Here is a 19,615-nt window from a genome sequence, read left to right on the forward strand (position 1 = left end):
TCGATGCACAGAGGAATGCATTATACAGTCACACGTGACTTACACTCTCTATACTTATTCATATATTCATGATATAGTGAAAACGTGTCCCAAATTAATCACACGGGCTGTTATGGCACACAAATGGTCATAAACGTGCCTGGAAGCCCTCGTATCTTCAAAATAAATGTTAACCCAAAACTCCGAGCACACAATTTCGGCTGTCTGGCTTCAAAAGGAATATTTATGAAAGCTAAATTCAGCTGACGTAGCAAAGGGTGTTGAAAATAATACTATTTGTGTTATGCAGAAATGCATAAATTAATGTTCAATCACAACGTAGAGGTGTGAAAGCCAGGCACAGATGTCCTTGAATGCTGGGATGAACAGTTCCGACTTCAGCTGCACGTGTGCTGTGATAACTTCCTGACTACATTCTTACAAAGAGTTGCAGGGGAAAACAAAAATAAACTACTGTTTTGATATAACCTCCGTGCTCAATAGAGTTAATAGACTTTACTGCAAATACAAACTTGACCCTTTCACACTCTCAGAGGTAGAGCCAGGATAATCAAGTAGGGGAGGCAACCCCTTTCAGCAATGAAAAATGATAGGAGTTGTTAATAAGTAAGGAGTTGTTAGTAAGGAGTTGTTAAGTAAGTAAGGAGTTGTTAGTAAGGAGTTGTTAGTAATTAAGGTGTTGTTAGTAAGGAGTTGTTAGAAAGTAAGGAGTTGCTAGTAAGTAAGGAGTTAGTAAGTGAGGAGTTGTTAGTAAGTAAGGAGTTGTTCGTCAGGAGGTATTAGTCAGGAGTTATTAGTAATTAAGGAGTTATTAGTAAGGAGTTGTTACTAAGTAAGGAGTTGTTAGGAAGGAGTTGTTACTAAGTAAGGAGTTGTTTGTCAGGAGTTATTAGTAAGGAGTTGTTACTAAGTAAGGAGTTATTAGTAAGGAGTTGTTACTAAGTAAGGACTTGTCCTATGCTTTTTATTCGACGCGTGTGAAAGGCATCGCGCTCGCTGAAGGTGTTTGCCTTCAGGGAAGTCGTGTACTGTATACGCAACTGGGCACAATTCTAAGAGTCGCTTGTAACTGCTTTGCCGTTACTTATTGCCAATTATGAACACGGACTGTTGTCCTCTCATAGAGTCCCTGGCACGTAATAATATGCCACGCGGTGGCAATGGGGGGAGTCGCACAATGCTGATTTATCTATAATTATAAAAGGGAAATTTGTGACTGTGTGTCTGTTTGAAATGTTCAGCATACTTACCAACATGCAACACAAACTTGAAATTTGGCATGTGGGTAGCTTCCAGACTGGACACAATGCACAAAGTATTAAAATAGCCGTCATATCTGAGATGTCACCCTATGCGGCATCGTTACGCAGTGTGCCTGCTGACGTCACGCATACCCCCCCACCAACACTCCGCGAAGGTCGTGTTTTAATCCAAGACAAGAATCAAAGTCCCGGGCAAAGCCGGGTAGTAAAGCCAGTCTATATATAAAAGGGAAATGTGTGGATACGTGTGTGTGTGTCTGTTAGAAATGTTTAGCATACTTCCCAACATGCTACACACTTGAAATTTGGCATGTGGGTAGGTTCCATACCGTGCACAATGAAACAAGTATAAAAATAGACTTTTGTATTTTGTATGACCATGAAGATTGTGGCGTCAACCCGCAACACACCTGAGTTAAGCGCTCTGCAATGAATATAGAATTGAAGCTTTCGTGAATGCATAAATTATTCATTGTTTTTTTCGGTAAAGTCACGGATGTAGAAATATAATAAAATTATGTTAAAATGAATCACGACGTTTCGAACGCAACACAAGCGATCATCATCAGGTGTAAAAAACAAATAGCGAGGGAGCACATAGGGTGACATCAACGCAACACATAGAGAGCGTTAAACTGCACGGAGGCAAATACAACAAGAAGATGAGAGACGAGAACGCAACAAAACCTAAGAAAAATTACGTGATGCAAAACCAGTAGGACAACAACACAGTTAGACACTTCCCTGGTAGACCACGAATTTCAGAAGACTGCTAAATTTCGTGTTCATCCTCTGGGTTGAACATACCAGCATAGACAGAGTGAACAGATACAAAGTACATGGTAGCAGAGATACATACACAGGGAAGAACATCCAGGGAAAGATGTATTTGGCAGCACAGATAGGGCTGTTAACAGCGTGCCGGGAGATTTCAGGTGGCGCTTCGCTCCTGGTCAAATTAATCCATTGGTTTCTCGGAGTTTCAATACATATCCTCCGTGCGAAGAACGGGTATAACTGCTATCTTAAATATGAAGCAGAACATTACATCTGTTTGTTTGTGTGAAGCAGCAAAACCTCTCCAACGCTGAGTTCTGGCGTCGTGAACATTTTAACAGCTTATGCCGTTTGGAATTTCTAAGTGAACGCGACTATTTTCAGCTCGCCACGTCATTATTCCCTTCCCGAGTGGCCAAAATCGACCTTGCGTAGAAGTGGATTAAGGTTACATTTCCTTGAGTGAAAACATCCGATTTAGGTAACTTGATTTGTTTCGCCTTTTTTCTTTCTCGCAAGCCTCAACATTTTTAAGGGTTTTTCAGTGAAATATAAGGGAATATGAAATGTATCCAAGACAAGAATCCAAGTCCCGGGCGAAGCCGGGTAGTAAAGCTAGTTACTAATAAACCCCAATGATCCTATCGAAATTAGGGATTTCGATCGGATCGTTGGGGGGGCACGTGCCTACCCCACCCCCACTGGCTCCACCACTGTCACACACTGGCACGGTTCACAGGTGGTGGTGTGTCCAGACCCACGCCTGGCCACCTTCACCTGCTCAGAATTCATGCTTCCTCACTCCACCAAGTAGAGTGAACACCGCCACGCGTCCAGAGTGAACACCGCCACGCGTCCAGAGTGAACACCGCCACGCGTCCAGAGTGAACACCGCCACGCTGTTGAGGAGCCTCACCTTGTGTTGTGTTGTGGGCAGGTCGCTTCTGAAAACAAAAAGCGGTACAGCAGCTCAAGCGGGCTTGGCCTGGTGTAAAAAATAAAAATAAATAAAAACCGCGTGAATATTTAAAAGTAAAACAAAGTGACAAAGTGGCGAGCCGCCTGAAGACAAATTAAACTTAAGCGAGATAATTGAAGCAAACGCGATCAGGCGAGGGCAGGAGGCAAGGCTCCGCGTGGCTAGGCCCCGCGCTGTAAAGTTACAACCTGGACATCGCTTCCATGCTCGCTGCTACTCAATTGACATCCCTACGAGAGAGAGCGAGGCTCTACCTCGGTAAACAACAACCACCAACACAACAACCACAACCACCACCACAACAACCACCACAACAACCACCACCACAACCGCGATGAGAATTTCTCACCTCGGATTTCAGTGCACGGGCGGAGCAGCAGCTTCCTGTTATCTCGTGATGTCACGCGGCAGCAAGAGGTGACATGACGTCAGTTGTGGGGAACGATAACACTCCCCTCCCACAATGAGCGCCTCAGTACGTGAATAGATTATGTTAATGAGCCGCCAGTCACTGGGCGTGGCCTTGCCCAAATATGGATTCTACTTGAACAGAAAACGGCAGCGACCCAGGCAGAGGTGACGTCACGTTCATGGGCGCCTTGGACGGGGTGGGGTGAACACCTTGGTGACATGACGTCACTAGCGAGGTACACCTCCCCCTGGCGTTTCACGCCGATGAGGTTATGGTGAGTGGTGACGTCACAGAGAGGGGTTGAAGTTCAAGTTGATTTAGATTCATTTTCCATTGCTCTCTCCCTTGAACCGAGACCACTTGGGTGTGTGTGTACACTGTGTGTGTGTGTACACTGTGTGTGTGTACACTGTGTATATACATTGTGTGTGGGAGTTTGTGTGTACACTTTGTGTGTGTACACTGTGTGTGTATACTGTGTGTGTGTACACACCGTGTGTGTACGTACACACTGTGTGTATGTACACTGTGTGTGTGTACACTGTGTGTGTGTACACTGTGTTTGTTTGTGTACACTGTGTGTGTGTGTCTACACTGTGTGTGTGTACACACTGTGTGTACACACTGTGTGTGTGTACACACAGTGTGTACACACTGTGTGTGTGTGTACACACTGTGTGTGTGTGCACACTGTGTGTACACACTGTGTGTGTGTGTACACTGTGTGTGTACAGTGTGTGTGTGTACACTGTGTTTGTGTATACACAGTGTGTGTGTCCACTGTGTGTACACACACTGTGTACACTGTGTATGTGTGCACACTGCGTGTGTTTGTACACTTTGTGTGTGTACACTGTGTGTGTTTGTACACTGTGTGTGTGTACACTGTGTACACTCTGTGTGTGTACACACTGTGTGTGTGTGTACACTGTGTGTGTACACTGGGTGTGTGTGTGTACACTGTGTGTGTACACTGTGTGTGTGTACACAGTGTGTGTGTACACTGTGTGTGTACACTGTGTGTACGTGTGCACATAGGTGGGCACAGTCACTTCAGTCAGTCGACAAATGGCATCTTTTCATGAATTTATTATTTTCCAATGTTTTTGTAAATTTTCTATCTACGTGACATTACCGAAAGAACCAACAATATAAATGTTAATCAGCTGCGCCACGCTGTGTGGGAGCTACCTGGCCTGTCGCTCCGCACGAAGCTGCGTGGAGCCCTCTGCATGGAAGTTCTGCGCCGGTGAGAAACTCTCTCAGGCCCCCCCACGCCTCCACGCAGATTGACGCGAGCCGAGTTGGTGGTGCATTCTACTTTGACTTAAAACTTTCGTGACTGGCAGGAATTCACATTATTGGGTGCTTTCGGTAAAGTCACGTAAATTAAAAAAACATGTTACATTAAAGAAAAATTAAATAATGACAATTTAAATAATACAAATAAACGCGTTTTTTTCTTTATTTTAGTTTTCTATCTAAGTGACTTTACCAAAAGAACCAAGAATATGGTAGCGCATTCTCTATTTATTGCAGAGGTTCAAGGTTCAAATCCGACAGGCACACCTGGCTACCCCAGTAACATTCACCACAATGTGCGCAGTCTGCTTCACGGCAGATGTAAAAACATAGCGTTGTGTCATTCACGACGCACAGGTCATTGCATGTCGGTGTCACGGTCAAAATTGTGGCAATTCCAAACATTATCCAGAAACTACACAACGGAGATGGCGCGTCAATGATCGCCCCCTACCGACAGACTCATGTCCACGTGCAGGCCGGTGCAGGGCCACCTTGTGCCACACAGGGGCAGCTGCCACTTAGGGGGAGGCGTCCTTTGATTGTTTGAGATGAGATTCGATACGAAACACACAATTAGGCAAGCGACTTATGAGTGCAAAAATGATGTTGGTAACGTAGTGAAATGCTTGGGAGCTTCATCGTCTCTCGCTCCCGCCGACAGATGGTACCCAGCCCACAGCTCCACAGATACCAGCCGCTCCTCCTGTGCGGGTTCGGCTACATACGGTGCGAAAGAAGTTCCAGATACACAGAGACTGGCACACAGAGAGACCCACAGATTATCATGGTTGGCTACATACGGTGCAAAAGAAGTTCCAAATACACACAGAGACTCACACACAGAGAGACCCACAGATTAGCATGGTTGGCTACGTACGGTGCGAAATAAGTTCCACGTACACAGAGACTCGGAGCAAGTTTGAGTCGCATGCAGTCGTGGGCCCGTGAAAGTTGAACGGGTGCATGTTGCTACTGGCGGTAGTTGAATACGGTTGGAAAGACGCTGATAGAGACACACACAGAGACTGACAAGAGAGAGAGGTGGACAGACACAGACATGAAGAAGACAGAATGAAAGATACAGAGACCACGGAGACACAGTCAGCGAGAGAGAGACACAGAGGGGAACAGAGACACAGACGGACAGAGAGATGTTGAATCGAGCACAAACTTAACTCGCTCCATTGAAAGAGATTCCTCAATGTTTGCCCATCCCCGGAATTAAGTCGTTCTAGTTTCTATTTATTTCATTGTGTGTGGTGTGTCCGTGTAAGCAATGTGGGACATGGATATACACGGATATGAACAAGCTCAGCAGACAAGACGTCTTTCTTATCCTTTGGTTCTTTCCGTAAATTCACGCAGGTAGAAGAAAAACGAAGTGAAAAAATCAATCGCGACATTTCGATCACAACACCAGCGGTCGTCCTCAGGCGAAAACATCCAGACATTGTCGCGGCAGAAGTCACGTGAGCTACGGCACGTGACAAAGATAAGGTGACCTCCCCCCCCACCCCCCAACGTGGCTCGCCCTGCTCAGCTGAGCATCGTTTTAATGTGGTGGGCTCACGCGAAATTGATTTTTGTAAGACGAAGGTACTTTGAAAACCCACTGGCTATTCTTTTTTATGCAAGTGTTGTGTCCTTAACTAATCACACGGAGACGTCTGGTTGAGGCAACGCGTTTATTATAACAACTCTTTCAAACTCGGCTCTACACAATACCGTAACACGACAGGGGTATGGCCCCTTCCACCCGATAGCCTCCGGGAGCGACAGCCTCCCTTCTATTGCAGCCTGCACACTCTGGGCTCTGCTACCCACGGGATCCCTTAGCCCGGCGTTAAGGGAAGACTGGACGACCCGTCCCAGCCCGGGTACGGGAGCTCACCTCTGGTCCGCTACAACCCGGCTCTGGCTAGAGCTCGGGGAGGGTCCCAGGGTGTCCGAGCCACCTCTGGTCTGCTACAACCCGGCTCTAACAAGAGCCTCGGTTGAGGGTTCCCGGGTGCTGGTCCAGTCTTCAGGTCTTTGGATGTCTTCAGGCTTGAGTTGGTGAACACTGCCTCGGCCCGTCCAGAGGGCCGGCCTTTTATCCCCAGGTCGGGGTCACCCCTCCACTCCTGACCTCCCCCCCCCCCTCCCAGAAGCTTCTGGAAGGTCTTATCTTAAGGGGCCTTAGGGACGGGTGGGGGGTCAGGGGTGTGAGTCTCCGGTCACGGGGGGGGCAGGGGTTTACTTTGGTCGACCCCTACACACCTCGCTCTCTCTCGGCTGCCCCCTGCTGACCCGTGAACGTGGTGGCAGGTCAGCTGACAGCGCCTTGTTATGGCGCTTACGCACAACTTCACGTGACTCACGCTGTACGTTCCGTTGTTTTCATGCAGGGGGCGCTGCAAACCTCCACGCGCCCCCTGCATGAACGACGGAGGCGCAGGGACAGACGTTCGATCGCGTTGGAATCGATCTGCAGACGGCGGTCTTCTCGCATGGCCAGCAGCTCTGTGTCGCCTCGTCTCGATCCCGCGATCCCAACCAGGTGAAAGTCCGCATCGAACCGAACCCCCGGCAAGGCAATCCACTTAACGACTAGAGAAACTTCACACGAAATAGTGTAAAGTAACGCATTGTATAATTCAAAGGTGGAATTTGTCTATGGATATATTATGCCATGTTTCTTAGCTTGGAAGGTATAATATTGTATTGTATATTAGTCTAGTTTATAACATGGTTATGGTGCAGCACAGGACAGAGCAACGCACCTTGGTTGCTCTGCTTTGGTGTTTTCCTGTGCCCAGCCGCCACCCTCCTCCGCTCATGAGGAGGTGGGGGCTGGGTAACATGCTAATTAACTCCGCCCACACACCTTTAAAAAAGACGCTGTCTTTGCTTGGCAGCGTTCACTCAAGCGCTGTCCTCTGGACAGACCTGTTTCTTCACCTGATGAAGGCTACTTGTGTTGTGGCCGAAACGTGGTGAGAATGTTATTTTGTTTTATTACTTTGTTTCCATCCTACTTGACTTTACCGAAAGAACCAAGAAGACAAAATATTGTTTTCAATGAAGAAGCTTTTAATGAAGAAATGCAATTATCCAATTCAAAACATAACACAATTCAAAGTTGTTTCATTTTCAAACTTCAAAACGGAGCATCAGGTGCTTGCGTGGAGACGTCGTTCGTGTGCAATTTTTTTCGTGACTTTCCTGGCCCAAGGCCGTTAATGGTTGTGAGGGGCACCGCAGGCAGTCAGGCTTACTTCAAGCCTTGGTTGTGAACATCCAGACGTTAATCAGCAAGGAGCATTTCACGTCCTAGTTCGACAAAATCTACGTCAACACGTAATACAAAATTACAATTCGTGTTGTAGAGAATGTATCTCCTCTATGTGTAACTTTTGAGTGGTATGCCTTGTAACTGATGAATGATCCGAGTGTGCTCCCTATTTTAAAGACTGATTTGCTCCAGAGGGAGATGGTTCCTGAAAACACGAAACTATCCTTTGACCTGTATCACAAGAACAATGAGTCTCACCTGAGTTATCTGTACAGGTTACTTCCAAAACACACACTTTGTCCTAACATCACTTATTCAATGTTTGACCCTTATAGACAATGTTACATGTACGCACACAATCAGACAAGTATTAATTCTAAATTATTGACAGGCATATTAACAAAATTGAATTACTGCAGTGAAATATACTGCATCAGGTTATATCGTACTAACAAGCTATTTTTTTACAAATACGCTTAACAGTGTATGTACAACATACTATTGCGCCATTCAAAAACGAGTAGGCCATTGCATGCTGGCGTCTGGGTCAAAATTTATCAAATTCTAAACATTACCTACAAACTCCACAACTGACATGCCACATCAACCATCGCCCCCTACTGACAGGTTCTTGTCCACATGCAGGCCGGTGCAGGGCCACCACTTTGTACCACACAGGGGCAGCTGCTACTTGGGGATGCTCTTCGAGTGTTTGAGACGAGATATAACACAACACTCCGAATTGCCAGAGGCGATTAAGCAAGCACCATATAAATGGAATTATTAGAACCTTGTGATTGCTTGGGAGCTTATTGGCTCTCGCTCATGGTTAGAGATCTACGCAACCCACAGGTTCACAAAGACTGGCCGCTCTGACCCTGCAGGTTGAACCTAGGAATTGAGTGTTCAACTTCACATTCTTGTCATTAAAGGCCTGTGACAAAGGTGCATCTATTGGAGCGACATCGTCTCAAGCTTACACATCTACCGGGTCTCCATTTGACTTTGTATTGTCTCGGAGGAAGTCCACCCACACCTCCACTTCCACAAACTGCTGGGAGTTGCCTCGCTCTGCCTCGCAGTCAGAATTCTCCTCCTGCTTCACGTTGCCTCCATCGATGTGAAGGTCCGATTTTGGAGTTGAATCTTCATCTTCACATTTTACCCTCACCTCTTCGCTCTTCACCATCACTTCTTCACATTTCACCTTCACCTCTTCAAATTTCACCTCGATACCTTTAAAAGTGTCCAAGCTGGGATTTTCTTCCAGTTCTTGTTTCATGAGGGATGGGCTCATTGCGGCACTTTGACTTTCACAAGCGGATTTCAGACTCCACTCCTTGTGGATCTTCTGATGCTCCTGTGTTCTCTTGTGTACATTAAGATGTGATGACTGTGCAAACGCCTTCCCACACACACTGCACTTGAAGGGTTTCTCTCCTGTGTGTGTTCTCTGGTGTACATTAAGATGTGGTGACTTTGAAAACGCCTTCCCACACACACTGCACTTGAAGGGTTTCTCTCCCGTGTGTGTTCTCTGGTGTACATGAAGATGTGGTGACTTTGAAAACGCCTTCCCACACACACTGCACTTGAAGGGTTTCTCTCCCGTGTGTGTTCTCAGGTGTACTTGAAGACTTGGTGACTGTGAAAACGCCTTCCCACACATACTGCACTTGAAGGGTTTCTCACCCGTGTGTGCTCTCTGGTGTAGATGAAGATTTTGTGACTGTGAAAACGCCTTCCCACACACACTGCACTTGAAGGGTTTCTCTCCCGTGTGTGTTCTCTGGTGTACATGAAGACTTGGTGACTGTGAAAACGCCTTCCCACACACACTGCACTTGAAGGGTTTCTCTCCCGTGTGTGTTCTCTGGTGTACATGAAGATGTGATGAATGTGAAAACGCCTTCCCACACACACTGCACTTGAAGGGTTTCTCTCCCGTGTGTGTTCTCTGGTGTCCATGAAGATTTTGTGAACGTGCAAACGCCTTCCCACACACACTGCACTTGAAGGGTTTCTCTCCCGTGTGTGTTCTCTGGTGTACATGAAGACTTGGTGACTGTGAAAACGCCTTCCCACACACACTGCACTTGAAGGGTTTCTCTCCCGTGTGTGTTCTCTGGTGTACATGAAGATGTGGTGACAGTGCAAACGCCTTCCCACACACACTGCACTTGAAGGGTTTCTCTCCCGTGTGTGTTCTCTGGTGTACATAAAGATTTGGTGACTGTGCAAACGCCTTCCCACACACATTGCACTTGAAGGGTTTCTCTCCCGTGTGGGTTCTCTGGTGCCACGTGAAATGTGCAGTACTATCCGTGCTGTATGCACACCGGTCGCATTGATGCCTTTTTGCACCGAGCTGCGCCGAGTGCCTTTGCTCCATCAGACCAATTCTGCAGAGGAAGCGACAGCTGCAGACAGACAAAAAGAATATCCACACCATCTACACGTCAGTATCGATGCACAGAGGAATCCATTTATACAGTCACACGTGACTTACACGTCTATACTTATTCATATATTCATGATATAGTGAAAACGTATCCCAAATTCATCACACGGGCTGTTATGGCACACAATTAGAGGGCAAATTGTCATAAACGTGCCTGGAAGCCCTCGTATCTTCAAAATAAACGTTAACCCAAAACTCCGAGCACATGATTTTGAATGTCTTGCTTCAAAAGGAATATTTATGAAAGCTAAATTCAGCTGACGTAGCAAAGGGTGTTGAAAATAATACTATTTGTGTTATGCAGAAATGCATAAATTAATGTTCAATCGCAACGTAGAGGTGTGAAAGCCAGGCACAGATGTCCTTGAATGCTGGGATGAACAGTTCCGACTTCAGCTGCACGTGTGCTGTGATAACTTCCTGACTACATTCTTACAAAGAGTTGCAGAGGAAAACAAAAATAAACTACTGTTTTGATATAACCTCCGTGCTCAATAGAGTTAATAGACTTGACTGCAAATACAAACTTGACCCTTTCACACACTCAGAGGTAGAGTCAGGATATTCAGGTAGGGGGGGGGGTAACCCCTTTCAGCAATGAAAAATGATAGGAGTTATTAGTAAGGAGTTGTTAGTAAGGAGATATTAGTAAGTAAGGAGTTATTAGTAAGGAGTTGTTAGGAAGTAAGGAGTTGTTAGTCAGGAGTTGTTAGTAAGTAAGGAGTTGTTAGTCAGGAGTTTTTAGTAAATAAGGAGTTGTTAGTAAGGAGTTGTTAGTAAGGAGTTGTTAGTAAGGAGTTGTTAGTAAGTAAGGAGTTGTTAGTAATTAATGAGTTGTTAGTAAGGAGTTGTTAAAAAGTAAGGAGTTGCTAGTAAGTAAGGCGTTAGTCAGGAGTTGTTAGTAAATAAGGAGTTGTTAGTCAGGAGTTGTTACTAAGTAAGGACTTGTCCTATGCTTTTTATTCGACGCGTGTGAAAGGCATCGTGCTCGCTGAAGGTGTTTGCCTTCAGGGAAGTCGTGTACTGTATACGCAACTGGGCACAATTCTAAGAGACGCTTGTAACTGCTTTGCCGTTACTTATTGCCGATTATGAACACGGACTGTGGTCCTCTCAGAGTCCCTGGCACGTAATAATATGCCACCCGGTGGCAGTGGGGGGTCGCACAATGCTGATTGATCTATATTTATAAAAGGGAAATTTGTGAATGTGTGTCTGTTTGACATGTTCAGCATACTTGCCGACATGCAACACAAACTTGAAATTTGGCATGTGGGTAGCTTCCAGACTGGACACAATGCACAAAGTATTAAAATAGCCGTCATATCTGAGATGTCACCCTATGCGGCATCGTTACGCAGTGTGCCTGCTGACGTCACGCACACCCCCCCCCCCAACACTCCGCGAAGACCGTGTTTTAATCCAAGACAAGAATCAAAGTCCCGGGCAAAGCCGGGTAGTAAAGCTAGCCTATATATAAAATGGAAATGTGTGGATACGTGTGTGTGCGTGTGTCTGTTAGAAATGTTTAGCATACTTCCCGACATATTACACACCTGAAATTTGTCATGTGGGTAGGTTCCATACTGTGCACAATGAAAAAAGTATAAAAATAGACTTTTGTATTTTGTATGACCATGAAGTTTGTGGCGTCAACCCGCAACACACCTGAGTTAAGCGCTCTGCAATGAATATAGAATTGAAGCTTTCGTAAATGCATAAATTACTCATTGGTTTTTTCGGTAAAGCCCCGTATGTAGAAATATAACAAAATTATATTAAAATAAATCACGACGTTTCGAACGCAACACAAGCGATCATCATCAGGTGTTAAAAACAAATAGCGTGGGAGCACATAGAGTGACATCAACGCAACACAGAGAGAGCGTTAAACTGCACGGAGGCAAATACAACAAGAAGATGAGAGACGAGAACTCAACAAACCTAAGAAAAATTACGTGATGCAAAACCAGTAGGACATCAACACAGTTAGACACTTGCCTGGTAGACCACGAATTTCAGTAGACTGCTAAATTTCGTGTTCATCCTCTTGGTTGAACAAACCAGCATAGACAAAGTGAACAGATACGAGGTACATGGTAGCAGAGATACATACACAGGGAAGAACATCCAGGGAAAGATGTATTTGGCAGCACAGATAGAGCTGTTAACAGCATGCCGGGAGATTTTAGGTGGCGCTTCGCTCCTGGTCAAATGAAGCCATTGGTTTCTCGGAGTTTCAATACATATCCTCCGTGCGAAGAACGGGTAGAACTGCTATCTTAAATATGAAGCAGAACATTACATCTGTTTGTTTGTGTGAAGCAGCAAAAACCTCTCCCAACACTGAGCTCTGGCGTCGTGAAATTTTCACAGCTTATGCCGTTTGGAATTTCTAAGTGAACGCGACTATTTTCAGCTCGCCACGTCATTATTCCCTTCCCGAGTGGCCAAAATCGACCTTGCGTAGTAGTGGATTAAGGTTAAATTTCCTTGAGTGAAAACATCCGATGTAGGTAACTTGATTTGTTTCGCCTTTTTTCTTTCTCGCAAGCATCAACATTTTTAAGGGTTTTTCAGTGAAATATAAGGGAATATGAAATGTATCCAAGACAAGAATCCAAGTCCCGGGCGAAGCCGGGTAGTGAAGCTAGTTACTAATAAGCCCCAATGATCCTATCGAAATTAGGGATTTCGATCGGATCGTTGGGGGGCACGTGCCTACCCCACCCCCACTGGCTCCACCACTGTCACACACTGGCACGGTTCACAGGTGGTGGTGTGTCCAGACCCACGCCTGGCCACCTTCACCTGCTCAGAATTCATGCTCCCTCACTCCACCAAGTAGAGTGAACACCGCCACGCGTCCAGAGTGAACACCGCCACGCGTCAAGAGTGAACACCGCCACGCGTCCAGAGTGAACACCGCAACGCGTCCAGAGTGAACACCGCCACGCGTCCAGAGTGAACACCGCCACGCGTCCAGAGTGAACACCGCCACGCGTCCAGAGTGAACACCGCCACGCGTCCAGAGTGAACACCGCCACGCGTCCAGAGTGAACACCGCCACGCGTCCAGAGTGAACACCGCCACGCGTCCAGAGTGAACACCGCCACGCGTCCAGAGTGAACACCGCCACGCGTCCAGAGTGAACACCGCCACGCGTCCAGAGTGAACACCGCCACGCGTCCAGATTGAACACCGCCACGCGTCCAGAGTGAACACCGCCACGCGTCCAGAGTGAACACCGCCACGCGTCCAGAGTGAACACCGCCACGCGTCCAGAGTGAACACTGCCACGCGTCCAGATTGAACACCGCCACGCGTCCAGAGTGAACACCGCCACGCGTCCAGAGTGAACACCGCCACACATCCAGAGTGAACACCGCCACGCTGTTGAGGAGCCTCACCTTGTGTTGTGTTGTGGGCAGGTCGCTTCTGAAAACAAAAGCGGCACAGCAGCTCAAGCGGGCTTGGCCTGGTGTAAAAAATAAAAATAAATAAAAAACCGCGTGAATATTTCGATTTAAAGCTTTCGTGTCTGCAAGGATTCATCTTCTTTGTTTTTTTCGGTAAAGTCACGTAGAATGAAAATAAAATAATAAATTGATAAAGTAAAATAGCACAATAATATTCTCACGACGTTTCGGCCACAACACAAGCGGCCTTCATCAGGTGAAGGGACGAGATTGTCCAGGGCTGTCCTACCAGACAGTCTCGTCCCTTCACCTGATGAAGGCCGCTTGTGTTGTGGCCGAAACGTCGTGAGAATGATTGTGTTATTTTATTTTATCAATTTATTATTTTATTCTCATTCTACGTGACTTTACCGAAAGAACCAAAGAAGACGCGTGAATATTTACAACTAAAACAACGTGACAAAGTGGCGAGCCGCATGAAGACAAATTAAACTTAAACGCGATCAGGCTAGGCCTCGCGATCAGGCTAGGCCCCGCTATCAGGCTAGGCCCCGCTATCAGGCTAGGACCCGCGATCAAGCTAGGCCCCGCGATCAAGCTAGGCCCCGCTATCAGGCTAGGCCCCGCGATCAGGCTAGGTCCCGCGATCAGGCTAGGCCCCGCTATCAGGCTAGGCCCCGCGATCAAGCTAGGCCCCGCGATCAGTCTAGGCCCGGCGATCAGACTAGGACCCGCGATCAAGCTAGGCCCCGCGATCAAACTAGGCCCCGCTATCAGGCTAGGCCCCGCGATCAGGCTAGGTCCCGCGATCAGGCTAGGCCCCGCGATCAGGCTAGGCCCCGCGATCAAGCTAGGCCCCGCGATCAGTCTAGGCCCCGCGATCAGGCTAGGTCCCGCGATCAGACTAGACCCCGCGATCAGGCTAGGCCCCGCGCTGTAAAGTTCCAACCTGGACATTGCTTCCATGCGAGGCTCTACCTCGGTAAACAACAACCACCACCACCACAACAACCACAACAACAACCACCACCACAACAACCACAACAACAACCACCACCACAACAACCACCACAACAACCACAACAACAACCGCGATGAGAATTTCTCACCTCGGATTTCAGTGTAAGGGCGGAGCAGCAGCTTCCTATAATCTCGTGACGTCACGCAGCAGCAAGAGGTGACATGACATCACTTGTGGGGAACGATAACACTCCCCTACCACAATGAGCGGCTCCGTACGTGAATAGATTATGTTAATGAGCCCGGCCCATATGAAGAGGGATGGGGCGTGGGTGCTCAACCTGTCGCGACGGCTTTCACGAAATAATTATGTTAATGAACCGCCAGTCACTGGGCGTGGCCTTGCCCAAATATGGATTCTACTTGAACAGAAAACGGCAGCGACCCAGGCAGAGGTGACGTCACGGTCAAGGGCGCCTTGGACGGGGTGAGGTGAACACCTTGGTGACATGACGTCACGAGCGAGGTAGACCTCCCCCTGGCGTTTCACGCCGATGAGGTTATGCTGAGTGGTGACGTCACAGAGAGGAGTTGGAGTTTAAGTTGATTTAGATTCATTTTCTATTGTTCCCTCCCTTGAACAGAGACCCCTTAGGTGTGTATGTACACTGTGTGTATGTGTGTGTGTACACTGTGTGTGTGTACACACTGTGTGTTTGTGTACACTGTGAGTGTGCACACTATGTGTGTGTGTACACTGTGTGTGCACTGTGTGTGTGTGTGTACACTGTGTGTGTGTGTACACTGTGTGTGTGTACACTGTGTGTGTGTGCACTGTGTGTGTGTGTACACTGTGTGTATACTGTGTGTATACACTGTGTGTTTTGTGTACACTGTGTGTACACTGTGTGTGTTTACACTGTGTGTACACTGTGTGTGTGTGTACACTGTGTACACTGTGTGTGTGTGTACACTGTGTGTGTGTACACTGTGTGCGTGTGTACACTGTGGTGGGCACGGTCATCTCAGTCGACAAATGGTAACTTTTCATCAATTTAATATTTTCAATTTTTTTTGTTATTTTCTATCTACGTGACATTACCGAAAGAACCAACAATATAAATGTTAATCAGCTGCGCCACGCTGTGGGAGCTACCTGGCCTGTCGCTCCGCACGAAGCTGCGTGGAGCCCTCTGCATGGAAGTTCTGCGCCGGTGAGAAACTCTCTCAGGCCCCCCCACGCCTCCACGCAGATTGACGCGAGCCGAGTTGGTGGTGCATTCTATTTTGACTTGAAACTTTCGTGACTGGCAGGAATTCATATTCTTGGGTTCTTTCGGTAAAGTCGCGTAAATAAAAAAAATGTTATATTAAAGAAAACAAATAATGGCAATTTAAATAAAAATAAACGCTGTTTTTATCTTCATTTTTGTTTTCTATCTACGTGACTTTACCGAAAGAACCAAGAATATGGATGCGCATTCTCTATTTATTGCAGAGGTTCAAGGTTCAAATCAGACAGGCACACCTGGCTACCCCAGTAACATTCACCACAATATGCGCAGTCTGCTTCACGGCAGATGTAAAAACATAGCGTTGTGTCATTCACGACGCACAGGTCATTGCATGTCGGTGTCACGGTCAAAATTGTGGCAATTCCAAACATTATCCAGAAACTACACAACGGAGACGGCGCGTCAATGATCGCCCCCTACCGACAGACTCATGTCCACGTGCAGGCCGGTGCAGGGCCACCTTGTGCCACACAGGGGCAGCTGCCACTTCGGGGGAGGCGTCCTTCGATTGTTTGAGATGAGATTCGATACGAAACACACAATTAGGCAAGCGATTTATGAGTGCAAATATGATGTTGGTAACGTAGTGAAATGCTTGGGAGCTTCATCGTCTCTCGCTCCCGCCGACAGATTGTACCCAGCCCACAGCTCCACAGATACCAGCCGCTCCTCCTGTGCAGGTTCGGCTACGTACGGTGCGAAAGAAGTTCCAGATACACACAGAGACTCACACACAGAGAGACCCACAGATTAGCATGGTTGGCTACGTACGGTGCGAAATAATTTCCAGATACACACAGAGACTCACACACAGAGAGACCCACAGATTAGCATGGTTGGCTACGTACGGTGCGTTAGAAGTTCCAGATACACACAGAGACACACGCAGAGAGACCCACAGATTAGCATGGTTGGCTACGTACGGTGCTAAATAATTTCAACGTACACATAAAGACTCACACACAGAGAGACCCACAGATTACCATGGTTGGCTACGTACGGTGCGAAAGAAGTTCCAGATACACACAGAGACTCACACACAGAGAGACCCACAGATTAGCATGGTTGGCTACGTACGGTGAGAAAGAAGTTCCAGAAACACACAGAGACTCACACACAGAGAGACCCACAGATTAGCATGGTTCGCTACGTATGGTGCGAAAGAAGTTCCGGATACACACAGAGACTCGGAGCAAGTTTGAGTCGCGTGCAGTCGTGGGCCCATGAAAGTTGAACGGGCGCATGTTGCTATTGGCGGTAGTTGAATACGGTTGGAAAGACGCTGATAGAGACACACACAGAGACTGACAAGAGAGAGAGAGAGAGGTGGACAGACAGAGACAAGAGGAAGACAGAAATAAAGATACAGAGACACAGTCAGCGAGAGAGAGAGACACAGAGGGCAACAGAGACACAGACGGCCAGAGAGATGTTGAATCGAACACAAACTTAACTCGCTCCATTGGAACAGATTCCTCAATGTTTGCCCATCCCCAGAATTAAGTCGTTCTAGTTTCTATTTATTTCATTGTGTGTGGTGTGTCCGTGTAAGCAATGTGGGACATCGATGTACACGGATATGAACAAGCTCAGCCTCGTCTCGATCCCGCGATCACAACCAGGTTAAAGTCCGCATCGAACCGAACCCCCGGCAAGGCCATCTACTTTTCGACGAGAGAAAATTCACGCGAAATATCTGTTTCAATTAAGAAGCTTTTAATGAAGAAATACAATTATCTAATTAAAAACATAACACAATTCAAAGTTGTTTCATTTTCAAACTTCAAAACGGAGCATCGGATGCTTGCGTGGAGACGTCGTTCGTGTGCAATTTTTTCCGTGACTTTCCTGGCCCAAGGCCGTAAATGGTTGCGAGGGGCACCGCAGGCAGTCAGGCTTGCTTCAAGCCCTTGGTTGTGAACATCCAGACGTTAATCAGCAAGGAGCACTTCATGTCCTAGTTCGACAAAATCTACGTCAACACGTAATACAAAATTATAATTCGTGTTGTAGAGAATGTATCTCCTTTACGTGTAACCTTTGAGTGGTATGCCTTGTAACTGATTAATGATCCGAGTGTGCTCCCTATTTCAAAGACAATGAGTTGCTCCACAGGGAGATGCTTCCTGAAAACACAAAAATACCCTTTGACCTGTATCACAAGAGCAATGAGTCTCACCTGAGTTATCTGTACAGGTTACTTCCAAAACACACACTTTGTCCTAACATCACTTATTCAATGTTTGCCCCTTATAGACAAAATGTTACATGTACACACACAGACAAGTATTCATTCTGTTGTACATATAGGTGTTATGAAAATTGATGAAAATGATAAAAATTAAATGAAATTTAAAATTTGCATAATTTATCCAAAATTATGTTAATTGGTGTAATTATGCACATAAATTATGCTGACTCGAGAGATACTTGTATTAATTTATGAGAGTGGGCGTGGTTATGATAATGCAGGTCGAGCCTCGGTGACGAGGATTGTGTTATGAATTGGAATAACGCAATTGATCGTATGCAGTTCTGTAGGTCTTGTGAGCATGAATGAGAGAGAGTCGATTCGACTCTCCTATTTAATTCCGTATTATCGATAAGGATACGATTACTCTCGATTGAACATTATGAATTATGTGTGTTATGGATTATGTGTGGTGATAGTGTGCTTATGATAGGTCCCCAGGATTCAGATCTCATACGCAGAACAATATTATGCAGAATTTCAGGAAGAATCACACACAACTTTTATGCTTTAATACATTTTATTTTCTAGCTAACTTTAATTTTTGAATAATATGAAAACTCTCGATCTTGGAATTTCAACACAGCGTTAACATGATACCATCACGATTGCGTTGTTTCGCTTTGATAACGGCACCTGTGGTTAATTCCCGACGCGTAACGCAATCGATCGACTGTTGAGGACGAGATTAATACATGCAAACTATTCTATCAAAACCTTAACCTTATAATGTAAATTCGCATTTAAACATCGCCCACACAGTACCACATCCATTCATAGACCTTCAAGTCAATTCTTATCACGCTGTTAACAGTAGGACGATTGGTTATTATGCAACTCAATGACAGCAGTATTTTTCGTTATGAATTGATTTTTAATGCACCACCTTGGAGTGGCGACCCTTCATGATTATCCCGATATGCGTATCGTGCGTCTTCTTTATCACCGGTTCAATTCTTTGCGTAAAGCAGACGCCGAGGTTAGCATCTCTGGTGTCCAAAATGTGTTTCCTGTGTGTTGCGGCGCGGTGGGGGAGTGAGGGGGAGAGTGTGGGGGAGGGGTTGAATACGAACGGCTCGTCACAGTTTCTGTCCACCGCTGGCTGGATGAGTCAGCACGACGCTCGCCGTCGTCGCGCCGATGGGTGTTGAGTGCGGGGCCGCTGCCCTCTCAGCCCTGGTGACGCGAAGTTGCGCGCTGTGGCACGCTGTTGGCACGCT

At 46.6% G+C, this 19,615-nt stretch overlaps 2 protein-coding genes across 2 annotated transcripts in view; both read right to left on the reverse strand.

The window, feature by feature from the left end:
* LOC142907032 (uncharacterized) overlaps positions 1-19,615 on the reverse strand; it is a 40,809-nt gene that overhangs the window by 14,038 nt on the left and 7,156 nt on the right. The window lies entirely within an intron of this gene.
* LOC142907011 (uncharacterized) lies at positions 7,787-15,069 on the reverse strand. Its single transcript, XM_076055926.1, has 3 exons — positions 14,999-15,069; positions 13,881-13,948; positions 7,787-10,429 (listed from the first exon to the last, which is right to left on the reverse strand). Exon 3 carries the CDS (start codon positions 10,399-10,401, stop codon positions 8,986-8,988), a length of 1,416 nt encoding a protein of 471 aa, XP_075912041.1. The 5' UTR covers positions 10,402-10,429; positions 13,881-13,948; positions 14,999-15,069; the 3' UTR covers positions 7,787-8,985.

This window comes from Petromyzon marinus, chromosome 73 (assembly GCF_048934315.1).
Source record: "Petromyzon marinus isolate PM22_M1 ecotype Great Lakes invasive population chromosome 73, UKy_Petmar_22M1.pri1.0, whole genome shotgun sequence".
NCBI classification, from domain to species: Eukaryota; Metazoa; Chordata; class Hyperoartia; order Petromyzontiformes; family Petromyzontidae; genus Petromyzon; species Petromyzon marinus.

Coding starts and splice junctions, on each gene's coding strand:
- LOC142907011 (XM_076055926.1), bottom strand. CDS start 10,401: ATGGAGCAAAGGCACTCGGCGCAGCTCGGTGCAAAAAGGCATCAATGC.